We start from the raw sequence: 22177 nt of genomic DNA on the forward strand, positions 1-22177 counted from the left end.
GTGTGTGGTACTTGGATTTGCAGTTGGCTCGATGATAGGATGCAGATCGCAATGGTTGCTTCTCGGATTGGAGGCCTACGACTAGTGGTGTGGCATGGTCAGGGCTGGGACCTGTGTCGTATGTTATTTATATCAAGGATGTGGAAGTATAAGGTGAGGTAAGTCTGTGGATGGCAGTAAAAGAGATGGTATTGTAGAGAGTAAAAAGGACTATCAAAGTTTACAGGGGGATCTTAATCAGCTAGGTAAGGTGGCAATATCTGTTAGGTTGTAGAGCTGGTGATCCTGACCATGGTTGGCGCATCTGATTTGGGGCTGCACATCTGGTTTCCACATCTGTTCCTCCTCCTTCTCTGATTGGCCCAAATTCCCCTTCACGGCTCCTTCGCCCTCCTCCGACGCTTCCTGTGTCGTCATCGGAAGTGCCGCAGAGGCTGTCAACATGCAAGATGGCGGCTCATCATCGGCAGAACACGGCAGCGCGAAGAAAAGTCCAGGTGAGGGTCAGCCGCCCGTCCGTAGCGCCGCCGGGGCCGCTGCCTCAGCCGGTGCTTGTCTGAACCCAGCGCCTGGAGTCGTTGCAGGTGCGGGGCCCCGGCCTTTCACGCTTAGTGAAGGAGGAAGATTCCCAGTCACGGCTGGCTCCGCACTGGAGCCGTGTCCAGGAGGAATCCCCCGTCACCCGCCCAATATCTGTCCTCTAGTCTAATACCACTGAGACTGCTCTGGTTATTATCAATAGTTCAGGCAGCAGTTATTAATCTGGTTATTATTACTGGTTCAGACGGACGTTACTGATCTTGTTATTATATTTACGGTTTACTCCAAGATTGCCCTCATTGAAACAGTGACTACACTCCAAAAGTGCTTCATTAGCTTGAGGTCTGATTGCAAGCCCGTTTCTGACTTACCATTGGGAATATATTACTTATTTTAACTCCTGTTATTTTCTCATCATTTATTCCAGCTTTGAAAAATATGGTGATTTTTTGGTCACATTGGTTTGTAGTGATCTGTATTTAAGATGTTATGGACGATGGTAGACATGTTTGCAGACAGTTGAGAGCAGACTCATGTAATGCTGCTGGGGGAGTGATGGAGGATGCATTAATCATAATTATAATGACTCCCAGTTAACTATTTTTCTTTGTTTTAACTGTCTCCTTGTTTTTAAATCACGTTACTACCTTGCACCTCTTCCTTTTGATGTCCTATATTGATGTTACTCCAATTCTGATCTCTTAACCATCCCTGAAAGTACTGTCCACATCACTGGGAATTGCTAGAGCCCTGAATCTAGAATTACCTCCAAGAACTTTTCTGCCATGCTGCACCAAAATCTTAGCATCCACAACAGGACCACTGGCCTTAAAAACAGTCACTTTCCCCAAACAGTAAGGCCAATCAACACCTCCACCTACTAACTCACCCCTCCATACCCCAACCACCACTACTTTATCATTTCCTGACAGTCACCTTATGTACAGACACTCCTGTGCCTAGCATCACTTTATGGACATACGTATAACCTATGCATTTGTGTTTTTTTAAATTATAGTGTTCTTTATCTTGTGTTTATTTTTGACCTACATTGGATCCACAGTGGCAACTATTTTGTTCTTTTGTTCTCCTGTACTGGAAATGACATGAAACAAACATGAATCTTGAACAGTCCCGAAAAATAAGAGGAGATCATATTAAAACATGTGGTTTTAAATGGACATTGAACCCATGAACTCTACCTCACTTTTAAAAATTATTTCTGTCTTTAATTTAACTATATACTTGGCTGTAATTTACTTATTTTTTCTATATTATCATGTATGCATTGTACTGTTGCCACTTAGTTAACAAATTTCACGACATATGCCTGTGATATTAAAAACAAGATAAAATCTGCAGATGCTGGAAATCCAAGCAACACACACAGCATGCTGGAGGAACTCAGCAGGCCAGGCAGCATCTATGAAAAAGAGTAAATAGTCGACATTTTGGGCCAAGACTATTTACTCTCTTCTGTAGATGCTGTCTGGCCTGCTGAGTTCCTCCAGCAATTTGTATGTGTTACCAGTGATATTAAATCTGACTCTGATGGAATTAACTGTTTAGAAACTGAGGAGGCTTTCCCTTGGAATTTAGAATGAGGGATATAGTTTCAGAATAAGGCGTTGTACATTTACAACGGAGAAACCCTTTACTTTTGAAGAGAGTTGTGAATCTTTGAAAATCTGTACTCAAGTGAACGCTGCAAGTCCTTGAATGAATTTAGGGATCCAACAGGAAAATGTTTGGACTATAAGCGAGTTGTCAGGAAAGTGAGGCGAGGGCAGGTCAGACTAGCCATGAGTTTATTAAATAGTGAAACTGATTGCTCTTTTGTTCAATGCGTTTGATCTCGAGAACTTTTCAAAGCATGTAACACAAGAATAATGGTTTAATGTACAACATACATTGCAGATACTATTTGCCATCTCTATTTTTGGTGTTGTGTGTGGTTAAGATTTGGTAGCTGTATTTGACGGTCAGTATGCTTAATCAGGAAATTTGGTTTGACTTGATATAATTTAGTCTGGTGAATCCTGTCCTCGAATTACATAGAACCACTAAGCATATTTCACTTGTTATTTTAGAATTAGGTTCAGTAATGGAACCAGTGTGACAATATTCTGAATGTGTGAAAGACAGCTGGGAAGCACTTAGTTAGGATATTCTGTACTAATTATTTGGCTAGACACCACATCTTTTTCTAAGCTCGCTGTGACCCATTTTAAGAAGAATGAAGTCTGAAATCTGGAACCTGCAGTGCAGACGATAAACATGAGAAAATCTGCAGATGCTGGAAATCCAGAGCAACACACACAAATGCTGGTGGAACTCAGCAGGTCAGGCAGCATCTATGGAAATGAATAAACGGTTGACATTTCAGCCCGAAAACCCTTCTTTAGACTGTTTGTTTTCATGTTTGAGCTGATCTTGCAAGGAGTTTTCACAAACCCACCACTGTATATTGCACATGTCCAAGTAATAACTTGAAAGCTTTAAAAGAAAAAGTAATCAAAGATGCATCACTGCTTTTAATCCCCACAGTGCCTTTGTGAACAATGCTTGAGAATTTGGATATCATTATACGTTTCTCCAGCAGGAGAGTCTTATTTTTTTAAAATTTTGCTGTGATGAGCAATTAGTTTTTATTAGCTTATATAGTGACAAGCTGGTACTATCATTTTGTAGATTTGCCATAAGACACAAGACCAGAATTAAGCCATTCAGCCTATCAAACTTACAATCAAATAAACCATTTATTAAGATTTTGCCATATCAGATTGTATGTTCACCTGCACATTCCCACATTGCTCATGGCAAACATTCACCTCTTTTAATTTGCATATCAAGAGTCTATTAGCTTTACATTTAACATATTCAAAGGTTTGCTTCCACCAAAATTAATGATCCTCTGGGACAGGGGTTCCCAACCTGGAGTCCATGGACTCCTTGGTTAATGGTGACCCCCATGGCACCATTGGCATAAAAAGGCATAAAAATCTTTTTATCTATGGCATAAAAAGGTTGGGAACCCCTGGCTAAGAGAAATCATTTAGTCTCATCTCTAGCATGATCACTTATGATACTCTCCTAAGACTGAAACCGCACCATTTCACCATTAACCAAGGGGTCCATGGACTCCAGGTTGGGAACCCCTGTCCTAAGGAGTTATTGCCTTAATGGAGAATGCCTATTTAATTTGGGAAGGCTGATGGATGGGTAGCTATCACATGTTCCTTCACAAATCAGGGTCAGAATCCAGTGGCATGGAGTACAAGATGACTGGGGACCCTTCACTGCTGCAGCCTTCCTCTGCCTTCACTGCTGTTGTGATGTGTCATCATCCTCCACCAGTTCCACTGTTGAAGTCTTTATTGAATCGTTCTTTGTCTGGAACATCTCACTTGCCCTTACCACCATGGGTGACCCTACCAGGAGCTGAGCTCCAGGTGGCATTGTTGTTGGGATCACAAGCCTCTCTACCATCATGATGTGACAATCATTGGAGAAAGATCTCTGTATTTGGTGGACAGTCTCTTTTTTAAGTCATAATTCCTCGCCCACCCTCTCTCCTTCACTTAGAGATTCAATAAAGAAAGTCCTTTCACATCAGCTGTCTCAACACCCCTCAAAATTTTGTGTATTTCAATCATCCTCTCCCTTTCTTCTAAGCAAGAGCAATTATGGAGAAAGCACAGCAGCCCCTTTACTTCCTTAGGAGTTTTCAGAGATTCGGCATGACACCTAAGACTTTGGCAAACTTCTATAGAAATGTAGTGGAGAGTATATTGTCTGGCAGCTCCATAGCCTGGTATGGAAACACCAATGCCCTTGAACGAAAAATCTTATTGAAAGTAATGGATACGGCCCAGTCCATTACCGGTAAAGCCTGCCCAACTATTGAGCACATCTACGTGAAACTCTTGCAGGAAAGCAGCATTCATCTTCAGGGATGCCCGTCACCCAGGACATACTCTCTTGTTGCTGCTCCATCAGAAAGAAGGTACAAGAGCCTCAGTACTCACAGTAAGTTGGTTCAGGAACAGTTACTGCCCCTCAGCCATCAAGCTCTGGAACCAAAGGGGATAACTTCACTTGCCCCATCATGGAAATGTTCCCACAGCCAATGGACTCACTTTCAAGGACTCTTCATTTCATTTCTCAATATTTCTTGCTTATTTATTTATTATAATTATTTCTTGTTTGAATTTGCAGTTGTTTGTCTTCTGCACTCTGGTTGAATGCCCTTGTTGGGCGGTCTTCCATTGATTCTGTTATGGTTATTATTCTATAGATTTTTTGAGTATGTCCACAAGAAAATGAATGGTTATATATGGTGACATGTATTTAGACCATAAGACAAAGGACCAGAAGTTGGCCGTTTGGCCCATCGAGTCTGCTCCGCCATTTTATCATGAGCTGATCCAATCTCCCATTTAGTCCCACTCCCCTGCTTTCTCACCATAACATGTATGTACTTTGATAATAAATTTTACTTTGAACTTTAAATGCCATCAGACATAAACTCTAATCTTTTAAGAGCAGTGCAGCACTTTGGCTCATGATGTCTGTGCTGACTGTAATGCCAAATGCAAACTGGTTCTATTTGTCTATGCATGATCCGCAACTGTCCATTTCCTTCATATTCACGTGTCTATCTAAATCCCCCTTAGATAGCATTATTGTGTCCACCTCCACCACCACCCTTGGGAGTGTATTTCAGGCACCTATCACTCTCTGTACATAAAAAAACTTGTCCCGTGCAAGCAACACACACAAAATGCTGGAGGAACTCAGCAGGCCAGGCAGCATCTATGGAAAGAGTACAGTCGGTGTTTCGGACTTAAACCCTTCAGCAAGACTGGAGAAAAAAAAAGATCTCCAGTTCTGCTGAAGGGTCTCAGCCCAAAACATCAACTGTACTCTTTTCCATAGATGCTGCCTGGTGTGCTGAGTTCCTCCAGCATTTTGTGTGTGTTGCTTGGATTTCCAGTGTCTGCAGATTTCCTCTCGTTTGTCCCATGCATCTCCCTTGAGCTTTCTGCTTTCATTTTAAAGCAGTGTTCCACCCTGGGAAAAAGCCTAACTAGTTACCTCATCAAAACCTCTGATTTTACAAACCTCTATCTGGTCGCCCCTCAGCCTCGTGCTCGAGAAAACAATTTGAGTCTGTCCAGCTTCTTTCTTCTGGCTAATATTCTCTAATCAAGGCAGCATTCTGGTGAATTGCTGCACCCTCTCCAAAGCTTCTATACCAGGAGTTCCCAACCTTTTTTATACCATGGGCCTCTACCGTTAACCAAGGGGTCTGTGGACCCAGGTTGGGAGCCCCCTGCTCTATATCCTTTCTATAATGGGGTAACTGTACAGAACACTATTCTAAGTGCATTCCAACTGAAGATTTATATAGCAATGCAGTCAAACCAAAATTTTATTCAAAGTTTTCTCAAAAGAAAGCTGCCACTCCAGGTGTTAGCCCACTAAATGAGCTTTGAACTACTTGCGCACAGAAAATGCTGGAGGAACTCAGCAGGCTGGGCGGCATCTATGGAAAAAAAGTACAGTTGACGTTTCAGGCTGAAACCTTTGGGCAGGACTGGAGAAAAAAAAGCTGAGGAGTAGATTTAAAAGATGGGAGAGGATAGAAAGAACCTCCAGGTGATAGGTGAAACCTGGAGGGGGAGGGATGAAGTAAAGAGCTGGGAAGTTGATTGGTGAGATGAGGTGAGAAAGGGAAAAGGGGATGGGAAATGGGGGGGGGAATGATGGAGGGGGGGGTGTTTGGGGGCATTACCGGAAGTTTGAGAGATCAATGTTCTTGGCATCAGATTGGAGGCTACCCTAACGGAATATCAGGTGTTGTTCCTCCAACCTAAGTGGCCTCATCACAACAATGGATGAACATATTGGAATGGAAATGGGAAGTTGAATTAAAATGGTGGCCAATGGGAATTAAAATGGTGGCCAATGGGAGATGCCGCGTGTTTTGGCAGACAGAGCATAGGTGCTTGGTGAAGCGGTCTCCCAGTCTGCGTCAGGTCTCACTGATATACAGGAGTCCACACCAGGAGCACCGAACACAGTAAATGACTTCAACAGACTCACAGAAACTGCTAATGCATTTGTATTGTTCTTGAGATTAGGAAATCAATACAATACACCCAGTTTCCTCGGCATCGCAGAGTTCTGTCCTTTTCCACTATTTGGAGAAAATCCCAGCTTATTTATTTCTGACAGGACAATTTTGTACTGTGCCATGTATGCTCCAGTTGTTCAATCTACCTTTCATAGCCTCGTCTTTTTCCTTTGTTTTGGTTTCCAACCTGTTTTGTACCATCAGCAAATTTAACAAACGTGCCCTCAGTCCAATTCACACACTTTGCAGTAAGTTGAGGCTCCAACACCAGTCCCTGTGACGTGAAATCTTGTTACATTTTGCCAAACAAAAACAGGACTCATTCGCCACCCTGTTTCTTGTTAGTGAGTCAGTCTTCTATCCACCCCGTTCATAGGTCCTATATCGTGATCTTCATTCTTCTACAATAATATTTCATGCTAAACTTTATAACATGCACTCTGGAAATCCATGTATGACCACGGGTTCCTCTTCATCCACAGCATCTTGAGAAAATATACTCAGCGGCCACTTTATTAGGCACAGGAGTAGGACCTGGAGTGGTCTTTTGCTGCTGTACAGATTTGATGTGCTATGCGATGCTCTTCTGCACACCACTGTGATGCATGGTTATTTGAGTTACCGTCACCTTCCTGTGAGCTTGACCCAGTCTGGCCATTCTCTTCTGACCTCTCTCATTAACAAGACATTTTCACCCACAAAATTGACACTCACTGGATGTTTTTTATTGTTTTTCGCACCATTCTCTGTAAACTCTAGAGACTGGTGAGCGTGAAAATCCCAGGAGATCAGCAGTTTCTGAGATACTCAAACCACCCTCTTAGACACCAGCCATCGTCCCATATCTGCATACTTTTTTTTGCACTTCGTTGCTGCCGCATGATTGGCTGATTAGATATTTGCATTAATGTGTGGGTATACCTAATAAACTGGCCGTAGTGTGTATTGAAAAGTGAAAGAGCGTAAACAGCAACATTGTTTTCTCAATAATGCATGGTTCTAATGGGAGAATAAGCCTAGAGCTGGGGTCACAGACCCCTCTGTTAATGGTGTAAAGAAGGTTGGGAACCCCTGACCCAGAGGAAGGTTCACAATTCTACATCACAGTCTTCTATTCATGGTAATTTGATTAAAACAACTTGTCAAAGATTGTAGTAAATCTAAGCTGGCACTTGTGTTGAATATTTACTTTCATCTAGAGCCATTGTAGCAACTTTTCACTTTCTGTTTCTGCTGGATTCCAGCACAGATCCCCTAGAGACGAAAACTGTAATCCCAAGTCTTTGCTTTGCCATAAAGCATGTCACTTAGAGTTTGATGTGGTTCATGAGGAGAGATACGCAATCTATGTATCACCTTGCACCATCCTTCAGCTTTAAAGCTTCTGGGTTACATACAGTATCAATTGCTAGAATGTTTGTTTCTGAGGTAGGAGACTGAGAATTTAAGTCTGAGTGTTAAGGCTAATGTTTCAGTACTGGAATGTCAGAATTACTGCCTTTCAGATGAGAGATTACACAAGGTTGCATCTGATGTTTTAGGTGGATGTAAAACACCCTGTAGCACTAACAGATTATCTGGCATCCAGTATTGATTATGTAGCAGTTTCTGTTGTGCTGGTTGACTGCTGCAGACATTACATCAGTGACTTCAATAATAAAGTACTTCATTGACTGGAAAGCACTTCTGAATGTCGTGAGAATGTGAATGATAATGCAAACCCATCTTCTCCTTACAACATTACCCATGCATGATATTTCAATGTTAACATTTCAAATTTTGTGAATCTGAGAGGAAAACAATTAAATCTAACCCACATTTTTAAAATTTAAAGTTCACTCTGTGTTGGAGCTAGTTATTAAGTAGGTTAAGACATTTATTTCTATCTTGGATTGAAATTCATTGAGTTCAACATGCATTTCTTTTTTCTGTATTATATATACCAGAGGCTCTGTGATACATGTAGAACAGTACAGAACAAGAACAGACCCTTCGTCCCACAATGATCTGTTTCAGCTCTTCCCCCACTTCACTTGCAAATCCTTCATCTATCTGCTGAAAGTCGCTTCTGTGGAATAGTTTTCCTGCAATTTTAAAGTTCAGGGCCTCTTCAATCTTTTATTAAGGAACTGATTAATGATTAAGGGAACAACAAAAAATCATTACAGTTATACATAGCAAACACACTATCTGTATTTTATGGGGGAGGAACTGAAGACAATTGTTCTAATTATGAGATAGTGATGAAAATACCTGACAAATCCTCTGCTAAAGACAGATTCTTTCGTATTTAGGTTTTTAATTTAATAAATTAACCAGTAAATTTAAGGTATTCCTCAAATCTCGATCTGAAAATAGATTAAGTACAGTCATTATTCCCAATTGTTGCTGTTAACCACAAACTTACCTTTCCTTTCCCAGTGTAAGATGTGTTAGCAAGTATTGTTTGCCAGTGCCGCGAACCCCACTGTTCGGACTCTGAGTGTTGTAACGGGGGAAGGAAACAGATATCTGATTCAAGTCTCTGCTTGGGTATTAGCTTGGTTGTACCTTTTTCTACTCATTGCTGTCTGTTTATTGTCAGATACTGCATTGGCACTGGCATGCTGCTTCTGTGTCTGTGCAGTATGAAGTTGGCAGCTTTGTGTTGACATTTCCCCGTAACAATTTCACAACACAATATTTGTTTAAGTACGATCCTTCCTGTAGGATCTTCAGTGCTTCTGGCCAAGTCTTGGGTACTCTTGTCTAACTTCAAAACACACACACACACACGTTTTTGTCATTGCTCTTTAGACTGTAGAAACACTTACTGCCAGTACAGATGTTGCCCTTTCTAGTTTGAAGTGAGTATTCTGATGTGTACAAGTACTGAGAGTGCTGGGGACAAATTGATATGGCAAATTAAGCACATGAAGTGTTATCAATAAAGTCTAGTTCTTTGTCTGTAATTTTTTATTATCATATGTTGTGATGCTTGTATTGAATGTATACTTGATGATTAAAATTCTGATCAATTGGGAAGGTTTCACTTAGATCCAACGTTTAACATGGCAGAAATATAGCAGGATAAGTTAAACATTGACTCCAAAGTTCAAAGTAAATTTGTTATCAAAGTGCCTATTTGTCACTGTATACTAACCTGAGGTGTATTTTCTTGCAGGCATTCACAGTAAATACAAAAAGATACTAGAATCAATGAAAAACTGCACACAAATAAGAATGGACAAATAACCAATGTGCAAAATCCTTTTAATATTCAACGTTGTTTTTAATTTTGTAATCTTCTGTTAAGAAATGGTTGTCTATTCACAGTTTCTACTAGTAGTGTTATTGCTTTAACTTAGAAGGATTGTACTCAGAAGAATAAGCAAAAGGTGATCTTATGTGAACATGAGCTTTGAAAAGTAAAGATTCATGATTGTTTATTCGTATTCTTCAGTGCAAGAGTGTAAAGCAGAATGAGGTGATTGTAACTTCAGATCAAATGCAGCATAAAAAATCGTAAGACATAGAAGCAGAATTAGGTCATCTGGCCCACTGAGTCTGCTCTGCCATTCTATCATGGCTGATCCATTTCCCTCTCAGCCCCAATCTCCTGACTTCTTCCCATATCTCTTCAGGCCCTGACTAATCTATCAACCTCTGGCTCAAATATACCCAATGACTTGGCTTCCACAGCTGACTGTGGCAATGAATTCTACAGATTCACCACTCTCTGGCTAAAGAGATTCCTTCTCATCAATTCTGAGGCTGCGTCCCCTAGTCTTAGAGTGCCTCCTCTCCACATCCACTCTATCCAGGCCTTTCAACATTTGATAGGTTTCAGTGAGATTCCCCCCCCCCCCCCCATTCTGCTGAATTCCTGCTAGTGGAGGCCCAGAGCCTTCAAATGCTCCTCACGTGATAAGCTTTTCAGTTTTAGAATCATTTTCGTGAACCTCTTTTGAACTCTTTCTAATGTCAACACATCCTTTCTTAAAAAACACAATAAGCATAAGCATAACGAACACTATAAGAAAATATAAATATAAAATCTTTCCTGTAAAACACAATGTACAAGTAATGGTTGTATACATAGAGTGATTGACTGTACATAAAGTTTCACTTCATAAGGTACATAAATGAGAATAGTTTTGATTTGTGTTGGTATTCAAAGCTGGTACATGAGGATATCAGTGGGAACAGTACTCACATATTCCAGTCAGCTAATGAGGAACACAGAGGAATGTAGCACTCCTCTCTGTTAAAGTTATTTTCCTAGTTGATTGTGGAATAAGTAGAACTCTGGGACCTGAGCTGCCTTCAGCTGGGTTTTTGCCCAGCAATACCAAGAGCTGGATCATGGGTTGCGATATGGAAAACTTCATTGTAAGATAGCAGGAAAAAGTGAAATGTTGGAAAAGAAGAATGCTGGCCCTTTTGTCTGCCTGTTTAATTCTCCACCACACTCCCACTCTAGCCTATCTTATCTGTAGCCTCCTGTACTGCTACAAAGCAGATACGATTGGCTTTTATATAGGTACACGAATCTGATACATAGCTTTCTGAACTCAGTATTGAATTCTACTGTGGGCAGCAAACCTACTGCCTATCAGAGCCGATCAGTCTATCTATAGAATAGTACAAGGATGTTCTTTTAGAACAGAGATGAGGGGGAATTTCTTTAGCAGAGGATGGTGAATCTCCAGAATTCATTGCCATAGACGGATTTGGAGGCCAAGTCATTGGGTATATTTGAGGTGAAGGTTAATAGGTTTTTGATTAGTAAGTGTGTCAAAGGTTGCCAGGGAGTAGTCAGGAGAATGGTATTGAGAGGGATAAAAATGGCAGACAGATTTAATGGGCTGAGTGGCCCAATTCTGTTCCTATGTCTTATAGCCTTATGTTGGTTCAATGTTTCTGCATTTGTACAACCTGATCTGCCAGGCATGTCCAACGGCTCTCCATTGAGCACCCTTTATGTTTCTTCGGCATTCCCACTCTAACTTGCCTGAGTTGAGTTGTGTTCTCTCACCAACATTAAGTCCCCAGCCCTTTGACAGGAATACTTTCTAAGTACTCAAAATGTATGGAGAAGGAGATGGATCATTGGGAAACTTTACAAGTAACCTCTTAGCCTGTACATGAAAATAAAACGCAAGGGTTGATTAAAAGCAAAGCTTGAATTCATTTCAAAAGTGTTTTTATCAACAAATATCCACAAAATTTATCCTTTATGCCAGTTTTTTCTTATTGCAAAAAAACTGATAATTATATTGTAACTTTTTTTTTGCTTAAGGTATCATATGTCATTCGAGATGAAGTAGAGAAATATAATCGTAATGGAGTTAATGCGCTTCAACTAGATCCCACGTTAAATCGACTGTTCACAGCAGGCCGCGATTCAATTATTAGGATATGGAGTGTCAACCAACACAAGGTGAGAAACTTGTTCACTGTCACTTCTGTCTGTTATAAATTGCAGCCTTTATATTTATTTCCGAGTCTGCACTTGGAAGATAGTAGAAGTCATTTGGAGATGCATAATGCAAAATGTTCACTTAAACTTTGTCAGGAGTTCCCAACCTGGGGTCGAGAAAGCCCTCGGTTAATTGTAGAGGTCCATGGCATAAAAGAGGTTGGGAATCCCTGCTTTATATAGAGATTACTGACTGGAATATGCTTTGTGAACCATATGGGGAGGACATTAGACTTCCTGATTGCATCAGTGGCTACATCAACTTCTGTCTGGGCACTGTAGTACCATCAAGGACTGTTTGCTGCTTCCCTAAAAACAAACCATGGGTCACCAATGATCTGAAGCCACTTCTCAACCACAAAGAGAGCCTTTATATCAGGAGACGGAAGAATTGAAATGTGTGCAGAAGGAGCAAAAAGAGAAGATCAAGGTGGCTAAAGAGGAATATAGGAAGGAGCTGAAGAACAAGCTTGGGTTAGAGTAGCACACGGGAGGTGTGGAGAGGCATGAAGAACATCACTGGCTTCAATCAACATAGCTGTAGAGCCTCGGAATGCTGCCGAGAATAGGCTAATGAGTTAAACCAATTCTTCAATGGGTTTGACAATTGCCCTCCTGTTCACACCTCTTCAGCACACCAGTCCAGGTGCTGAGGCACCCAGTGCTCACTCAGCACCAATGCTTCCCCTCCTCCCCCATTCCAGTTCAATATGTGGATGAACAACACAGGCTACCACTGTCTACATCCCCTCCTCCCCCTGCACCTACCATCTACACGCCAACTGCTATCACCCCCATCTTCACCCCCAGTCCCCACCTTCCACCAATTCTCCAGTCCTCATGGACTTACCTTCACTACTGAGCAGGTGAGAAGGGCTCTGGGATGATGAATACAGAGCCCTGGTGGAGGACTTTGTCAAATAGTGCAAGCTGAATCATCTGCAGCTCAATGTCAGTAAGACAAAGGAGATGGTGATGGACTTAAGGAAGACCAAGCCCACACTGCTCCCTGAGGACCTACAAGTACCTGAACGACAGACTTGAGTGGAGCACAAACACAGAGGCTGTGTACAAGAAGGGCCAGTGTTGCCTATACTTCCCGAGAAGACTGATGTCCTTTGGAGTATGCAGACCATTCCTTCACATATTCTACTAGTCTGTTGTTGCCAGTACTGTCTTCTATGTGGTGGTGTCCTGGGGCATTGGCATCGACACGGATGATGCCAACAGGCTCAATAAACTGATTAGAAAGGCTGGCTCTGTTAAACTGGACACACTGGAGGCTGTGGTCGAACAAAGGACCCAACGGAAAATCCTGGCAATTCTGGACATGGTTTCTCACCCTCTGCATACCACCCTGGCTGAACAGAGGAGCACTTTGAGTAATAGACTAAGACAACTGCACTGCTCCAAAGAGTGCTGTATGAAGTCATTCTTATCCTTGACCATTAGGTTCTATAATGAGTCAACCTATAGCCAGGGAAGTGATGACCCCCCTCCTGTTAGACTGTTTAAGATAATTTATTTTTTATTTTTTCTTCTTACTTCTCTTCTAATATTGTATATCTGTGAAATTGTAATGCTACTATGACATTGCAATTTCCTTTGGGATCAATAAAGTATATCTATCTACCTATCTGTCCAGAATGCAAAGCTCCTAATGTTATTTCCATGAATCAACTTGAAATTGTAAGTTTTAAGTCATTTGGAATTTATATTAATTTGATCCATGTCCTCAAATGTTTGTTTTCAAAAACTACCATATATGTATAAAATTACTAAATAACTTCTGAATTCTGAAAGCTTATAAAAATCCTAGTCGTTTTAAGATTTTAATTATAGATGCAGAACTGCAAACATTATTGTCCTGGTTAAACGACCCATAAATTAAGTTTGTTTTTGAAAACAAATTAATCAAATGTAGACATTTGTGGGCTAAAGTCAATTGACCATAAAACTGCAATATTTGTTTTAAAATATGACTTATTAACTGCTTCTGAGGTTTTGTTTTGCCGAAGCCATTTTATTCCTCCCTCTCCATCTCCACCTCCACCTACCCCACCCCCATACCCCCTCTCCCAGTCACCCTCCCCCAGCAACTTGGTTATCCTATGACAGAAGACTTTTCATCCTTCACCAACCACTGCAGAGGAGAAGCCTGTCATTTTTGCCTTCAAGAATATTGCTTACAACATAATAGAAGATGCTCAGCATTGACTATTGTTGGAAATTTAGGACCAGAGGACATAGCCAGAATAGAAGGACTTTGATGAGCTTAATGGCCTAATTCTGCTCCTATATCTTATGGTCTTATTGTCTTATGCTATTTGTGTGATTTTGGTATGTTTTTTGTAAGCAGTGTGACAAGAATCTAATTTGCTTTGCTTCCAGGTTGATCATGTCTGTGCAATAGAAGCAAATTTTAAGGAATTTTTGCTCGTTGGCCATCTCACGAGACTTTGAATTAAAATATAAAAATACAAGGAGTAGGTTCAGTGAAATACTGAAGTGTCTGCGCTAGCACTGTTCATAAATAATGATTCATAGAAAGGATGCTTACTTAGAAATGATTCTCCCAAACATATCAAAACCTCTCTGATAAGAAAATGTTTGGTACCTAGTTAGCTGTCTCAAAGTAAACAGTGATGGGGATCTTTGTGTGTGGGAGATTTAAAGTGAAAGCACTGTGTATGTTATGTCGATGATTTTGTACAAAATGGGCCATGTTTATACCCTGCATTGCCCTCCATTCTTCTGACTTTCAACCTTAACTATTTATCATGTTCCTCTTTATTTTCCACAACTAAACCTTACAGTAGCAAATTCCACATCCTAAAAGCTTTAAGCAAATGATTTTTCTTTTGAATCCTCTTTTATATTTATTGACAGCCCTATAGTTACCTCCCTCAGTCTGGTTTTCTCCACAAGTAGAATAATATTCTCTTCATCAATATCAAATGTCTCTATAATTTTGACATTTATTTCTTTTTTAAGGGGACAATAGCACAGCCTATTCAATCTTTCATGATCTCTCAGCTCTTGGTATTTTATTAAACCATTTCTTTACTTTCTGTCATACCAACATCTCTTTAGTAATATGAAGACTGGAGCAATTTATGGTATTCCATGCGCCATGTATTTATGATGTAAGAACATAAGGACAGGAGTTCACCTGTGAGCCCTTTATGCCAGCTCTGCCATTCAATAAGATCATGGTTGATCCAATTTTGACCTTAATACCACATTCCTGTGCTGACTCTATCCCTGCAGTTCAATACCTATCAATCCTTGTTGTGTTTATATATTTAACAACCACTTTTCCACATGGTAGAGATTGCCAAAGAGTAATGACCCTTTGAGAGGAATTCCTCTTCATGCACAATTTAAGTGGGCTACCGTCTACTGGTCTTGATCACCATTTCTGATTTGTTTATTTTCTAACCCTACAGTTTTGAATTATGCAGTTAAGGACTGTTGGACTCTTAGCTCCAGAAGGACTTCGCATTTATTCTATCTGCGAGTGAATGTGCGATTGTCTAAACTCAGAAGTTCTATAATATTATTTCAAGTGATCAAGCTGAACATAGAACTCTAGCAGTCCAGATTCAGCTGTGGCTGTGTGCGTGGAGTTTGTGACCATTTGATTTCCTATTTGTGCCTTGGTTTCTTCCCATATCTCAACATATAGTTTAAAGATTAATGATTAGCTTTATTTGTCACAAGTACATTGAAACATACAAATAAATGCTTCGTTTGCATCAAATCAAATCAGCAAGCGTTGTGCTGGGCAGCCTGCAAATGTCACCACATTTCCGGCACTAACGTAGCATGCCCGTGACACACTAACCCTAACCATATATCTTTGGGATGTGACAGGAAACTGGAGCACCAGAAGGAAACCCCGGGTCATAGGGAGAACTTATAGACAATGGCAAGAGTTGAACCCCGATTTTACAAACGGGACTGTAAAGCATTGCGCTAACCGCAGTACTACTGTGCTACTTTATAAATATTGATTCCTGCAATTGTAACACACTACTCTGTGATTCTATTAATATTCATTTTTCACTTTCAGCAAGATCCTTATATTGCCTCTATGGAGCACCACACTGACTGGGTAAATGATGTAGTATTATGCTGCAATGGAAAGACATGTGAGTAGTTCAGCTTTACTACTTTGAATCAGTTTCCTAACATATTAAATACTTAACAGAAAACGTCTTCTTACTCAGTCTGGGTTTTGTTACACCATTTGTCTTTGAGCAGCTGGATAGTGTGATTTTAAAAGTGCTATTAAAATGTTGAGTGTTCCGTGTGGTATCTATGAGGGTCATCCAATTTTTTATCATTGAGGGAATTGTCAACACTGGTTTAAACGTCATGTGGCCACAATTAGCTTTAAAGTCTTAGCCACATGTAAAACAAAATCTGAAAAGCAAAGATGCTTTCAAAATAATGAAATGAAAAGTTTCTAAATATCAAAACATTTTCTATAAAGAGCAGAAAACAGTGAAAAACTAAATCAAATCAATATTGGGAGTGACTGCTCCTTGCCTTCAGAACTGCGTCAATTCTCTTATGTACAATGTTGTATAGTTTAATAAGAACAGTGGCTAGTAGGTTGTTGCAGACAACTTGGAGAACTTGCCACAGTTCTGCTGCAGACATTGGTTGTCTCACTTGCTTCTGTCTCTCCAGGTAATCCCAGACAGTCTCGATTCTGTTGAGATCATGGCTCTGTGGAGGCCATCTGTTGTAGAACTTGCTCTTTTCGCTGGAAATAGTTCTTTATGACTTTGAACGTGTTTGGGATCATTGTCCTGCTGCGGAATGAAGTTGGGACAGACCAGATGTCTCCCTGATGGTATTGCGTGATGGATGAGAATCTACTTGTACTCAGCATTGAAGATTCTGTTCATTCTGACCAGATAGATCACCAATTCCATTTGCAGAAATGCAGTCCCAGACCTGCAGGGAACCTCAGCCATGTCTCACTGTTGACTGCAGACAGTCATCCATGGAGTACTTCCTGCTCTTCTATTGACAAACTGCCTCCTGGTTGAGCCAGAAATGTAAAATTCTGACTTGTCAGTCCAGAGCACTTGCTGCCATTGTTCAGCACCCCCGTCCTTGAGTTTCTGTGTATAGTTGTTCCCACTTCAGAGGAATGGCTTTTTAGAAGTAACTCTTCGATGAAGACCACTCTGATGAGACTTCTCTGGACTGTAGAGGGGTGTACTGGGGTTCCAGTGGTTTAAGCTAAGTTTACAGCTGATAGCAGTGCTGGATTTATTCCGATTTAGAAGGGACATCAGTTGATGTATCTGCCGCTCTCAGTTTCCGTGGCTGACCACTGCATTTCTGGTCCTCAACCTTGTTCATTTCTTTGTGCTTCTTCAGAAGAGCCTGGACAGCACATCTTGAAACTCCTGTCTGCTGCAGAATTTCTGCTTGGGAGAGACCTTGCTGATGCAGGATGATCACCTTGTGTCCTGTTGTTATGCTCACTCTTGTCACGGTATAAGAATTGATGATTTGAAAGTTAAGCTGTCACATCTGCTACACCCCCCACCCTTTAGTTTGATTGTCCTTCGCCCAGTTTGATTCCTTCTACATCCATTTCTGTTTCAGTTAATCAGTTTAGTTCATTCAACTCATTATGTCATTGATCATTGGGACCTGTTTGTAATCTTTGTTTCATCATGCACTGGGCTGTATATCTAAAAAGTAATCAAGTGTTTGTTTGAAAAGTGGTCTGTTAATATCACACACAAAACGCTGGAGGAACTCAGCAGGTCAGGCAGCATCTATGGAAAAGAGTGAACAGTCAATGCTTCAGGCTGAGACCCTTCATCAGGACTATTTGTGTTTGTGATTCTATTACTTAATATTTTACTTCCTTTAACAAAATACAAAAAGTCCTCTGTGGCATAATTTTTTGGAAAATGACTGGAAATATAAAATTTGTTCTTTTCTACTGATACTAATGCAGAAGACAAAAAATAAACGTCTAAAACAAAACTTATATAAAAAATCTAGGGTACTTAAGACTTTTGCACAGGACAGTTGTGGCCCTTGTGTGGCATTCATTTTGTTTTACTGTTTTCCAGTCTGTCGAATGCTGGCATAGAATTCTATGGCTACTTGCACTAATCTGAGGATGTTTCTTGTTTCTGATTAGATATCGAGAGTTTTGTGTACTCTCTTATAGAATCTACCTATAAAGTTTATTTTATTATTTTATTTTACTATTTTATTGCCAGATTAGACTTCAGAATTATTTGTTACATGTACAGTACATCGAAACACACGGTGAAATAAGTTAACAACCAATACAATCTAAACGTGTTGGGGGCAGCTTGCAAGTGTCAAGCTACACATCCCAGTGGCAATGTAACATGTCCACTGTGTTTGGCAGAACAACCACAAGTAATAACAACAGCAGCAAAAAAAACCACTTTGCCACCCTCCTACACATCCACCTACTCACCCACTCAACACACACAGACAGGACTCCAGGATGTCACTTCTGGGCCTCCAGACTCTCAGACTTGCAGACATTGGGCTTCCAACCTCCAGTTCCTGGCCCAGACTCTCAACCATCGGGCATTTGACCTCCAGACAAGATGACCCAGGAGCTTTGACTTCAACATTTGGGTCTCTGACCTCCGGACTTCACCAAAGTCTCCTATTAGTCAACTGGCTGATTCTAACTCATTTAATAGATTGGCATGGCATGTGAGATCCTTTTAATAGTGATGATTCTAAAGCTGGCTGCAAACCTCTGTAGTGTTTAAAATTACCCTTTTATTTTTATATTTTTGTAGTAATATCGGCTTCATCTGACACTACAGTGAAAGTGTGGAATGCTCATAAAGGATTTTGTATGTCTACGTTACGAACTCACAAGGTAAGTTTTTCCATTCGGAGAAATTACAAGTTGCTGTAAAGAAAAGTATTATTTATTTGTTGGGTTTATTTAAGTGGGTTTTCTTGGTGCCAACAATAATACTTTCCTATGCATGTTATATAAAATTTCTTCAATGTCAAAAACAATTTTTAATTGGCTTTGAAATGATCAATTGGTTAAAGCAATTGGTATCTCTTTCTTGTGTTCCATATTGTACATATGTTCCGGTATTTACAGTTGCAGGAAAATGTTTGTGAACCCTTTGCAATTACCTGGTTTTCTGTGTCAGTTACTCAAAATATGGTCTGATCTTCATCTAAGTCACAATAAAAGACAAACACGATTGCTTAAACTACTAACACACAAACAATTGTACTTTCCATGTCTTTATTGAGCACATTGTTTAATCATTCACAGTCCAGGCTAGAAAAAGTATGTGAACCCTTGTATTTAACAACTGGTAGAACCTCCTTTAGCAGCAATAACCTCCACCAAGCATTTCTTGTAGCTGCTGATCAGACTTGCAGAATGGTGAGGAGGAATTTTAGACCATTCCTCTGTACAAAACTGTTCCAGTTTGTCAATATTTCTGGGATACCTTACATGAACAGCCCTCTTCAGGTCATGCCCCAGCATCTCAATTGTGTTAAAGTCTGGATTCTGACTTGGCCATTCCAAAACACAAATTTTCTTCTTTTAAACCATTCTGTTGATGATTTACTCTTGTGTTTCAGATCATTGTCTGGTTGCATCATCTAACTTCTATTAAACTTCAGATGATAGATCACTACCCTGACGTTCTCCTGTAAAATGTCTTGATACAATTTTGAACTCATTGTTTCATTAACGATTGCAAGCTGTCCAGACCCTGGGGCAGCAAAGCACCCACAAGCCATGAGGCTCTTCCCACCATGCTTCACGGTTAGGATGAGGTTTTGGTGTTGGTGTGCAGTGCCCTTTTTACTCCAAACATAGCGATGTGCATTTCTGCCAAAAAGTTGAACTTCTGTCTCATCTGTCTATGGAACATTGTCTCAGAAGTGTTGTGGAACATCTGGGTGGTCTTTGGCAAACTCGAGATGTGCAGCAATGTTTTTTTGTTTGGAGAGCAATGGTTTCCTTCATGGTGTCCTTCCATGAGCACCATACTAGTTCAGTGTTTTTCTTATAGTGGACACGTGAACAGAGACTTCAGCAAGTTCTAGAGATTTCTGTAGGTTTTTGCTGTAACCCTTGCGTTATTTTTCACCTCTTTCAGCAATCACTGATTGGAACACCTGACTCTAAATAGCTTTTGTAGAAGTCATTATCCCGGAGGTCTACATACTTTTTTGAACCTGGACTCTGATTGTTTAAATGGTGTACTCAGTATTGATGAGAAGAAGCACAATTATTTGTGTAATATTAGTTTAGGCAGATCGTGTTTGTCTATTATTGTGACTTAGATGAAGATCAGGCCACATTTATGAGTTATTAATGCAGAAAACCTAGTAATTGCAAAGGGTTACACACTTTTTCTTGCAACTATATGTTACATCTTTAATGTTTAATAAATGTTTTAAAATGTCAATATAAAAATTAACTATCTATTTAAAGCTAAAATTAATTTGCATCCTGTCAACTTGCAAGTTGGGAATTTGAATCCCTTGCCTTTTGTTAAATTGAGTTTAATTCTCTATAATGAAAAAAATTGCCAATTTAGTTAAACTAGTGGGTGATTCATAGGAAATACAATTTGAATTAATTCTCTCTAAACATGTTAGCTTGCCTCAGTTAACAACAGTTCTGTCAGGCTTGCGGGGTCAAACAGCAATTCAGGATATGAGTACATTATCCAGAACTGATGTGGTGAAGCACAAAAAGAGTGGTGCTTTGTGGTGAATGCTTTCTAAAAGATTTTAAAACCCAGTGCCCACGCTGAATGCAGTACTTCGTGATATCCTTTCAAGGAGTGTTCCGAACATTAGAACCAGTATTTGCCTTAATTTACTCAAGAGATTATGCAGATTATTGAAATCCAGAATAATGCACGCAAAATCCTGGAGGTACTCAGCAGGTAAGGCAGCACCAATGGAAAGAAATAATCTGCCGTTGTCTCAGGCCAAGACCCTTCATCAGGATCGAAATGGCAACTACTTATTCATTTCTGTAGTTGCTGCCTGACCTGCCGAGCTCCTCTGGTATTTTGTGTGTGTTACTCTGCATCATTTGGTATCATTGCAGCAGCAGTGATGGAATGGCAGAGCAGACTCCCAAAGGCTGAGTGGCCTAATTCTGCGCCTGTGTTTTCTGATCTAATGGTATCATTCTGTACGCAGATCTGTTGCTCTGATTGCTATTGTTACAGTAATATTGAGTGTCAGAATAAACTAATGAATATGAAATTGGGATAGCCCAGCTTTCTCACGTTGTCTCTGATTTTTTACTGGTATTCACAAGCAACTTGCATTTATTGGAAATTTGAGCATGATAAGAAATTGCCAGTTTTTTATGGAGTATTATGAAACAGTATTTAACTTGAGTCACATCAAGGTAGTTTACCAAAACCTTGGGTCATAGATATAGGTCTGAAGGAGGTTACAGGGCCCTGAGCTATGTATAACAGTGAAGATTAAGGCAATCTGCCAGTTTCCTCCTCTCCACCCCCCCCCCCCCCCGGCCCCCACCCCATGGATGCCTGGTAACCACTTGAGAAAGTTGTCATGTGGATGTTTAAAGACATTGCCCCATTCACTTGTGATAGTGGGTGCTCACTGTCTGGTCTCAAATGGGAAATTTGGAGTGATAGTACAAAGTAAGTGCCTGGTTTAAGAGAGGAGGGAGGAAAACTGGGTACAAACTAAAAAAAAAATTGACTTTTTTCGTGTAGGATTATGTGAAGGCATTGGCGTATGCGAAAGATAAAGAGCTGGTGGCTTCGGCAGGTTTGGACAGGCAGATATTTCTCTGGGATGTAAATACTCTTACAGCATTGACTGCCTCAAACAACACAGTCACAAGTAAGTCCTCATTGTAAACAGAGTAAGGGTAAAGTACATATGGACCATGAAACGACCCATCTAGTTTGTGCTGAAATATTATTCTGCATACTCACATCGACTTCCACGTGGACCATAGCCCTCCTATC

The 22177-nt window shown here is 40.4% G+C and overlaps 1 protein-coding gene across 1 annotated transcript in view; it reads left to right on the top strand.

The window, feature by feature from the left end:
- Positions 1–415: 415 nt before the first annotated feature.
- LOC140732393 (WD repeat-containing protein 48) overlaps positions 416–22177 on the top strand; it is a 95009-nt gene continuing 73247 nt past the window's right edge. Inside the window, exons 1-5 of the mRNA XM_073054979.1 lie at positions 416–497; positions 11961–12101; positions 16216–16294; positions 18968–19050; positions 21920–22049. Coding sequence (XP_072911080.1) covers positions 450–497; positions 11961–12101; positions 16216–16294; positions 18968–19050; positions 21920–22049 — 481 coding nt within the window. The 5' untranslated portion in view covers positions 416–449. The remainder of the gene's footprint in view (positions 498–11960; positions 12102–16215; positions 16295–18967; positions 19051–21919; positions 22050–22177) is intronic.

Source organism: Hemitrygon akajei, chromosome 8, assembly GCF_048418815.1.
Source record: "Hemitrygon akajei chromosome 8, sHemAka1.3, whole genome shotgun sequence".
Classification (NCBI taxonomy): Eukaryota; Metazoa; Chordata; class Chondrichthyes; order Myliobatiformes; family Dasyatidae; genus Hemitrygon; species Hemitrygon akajei.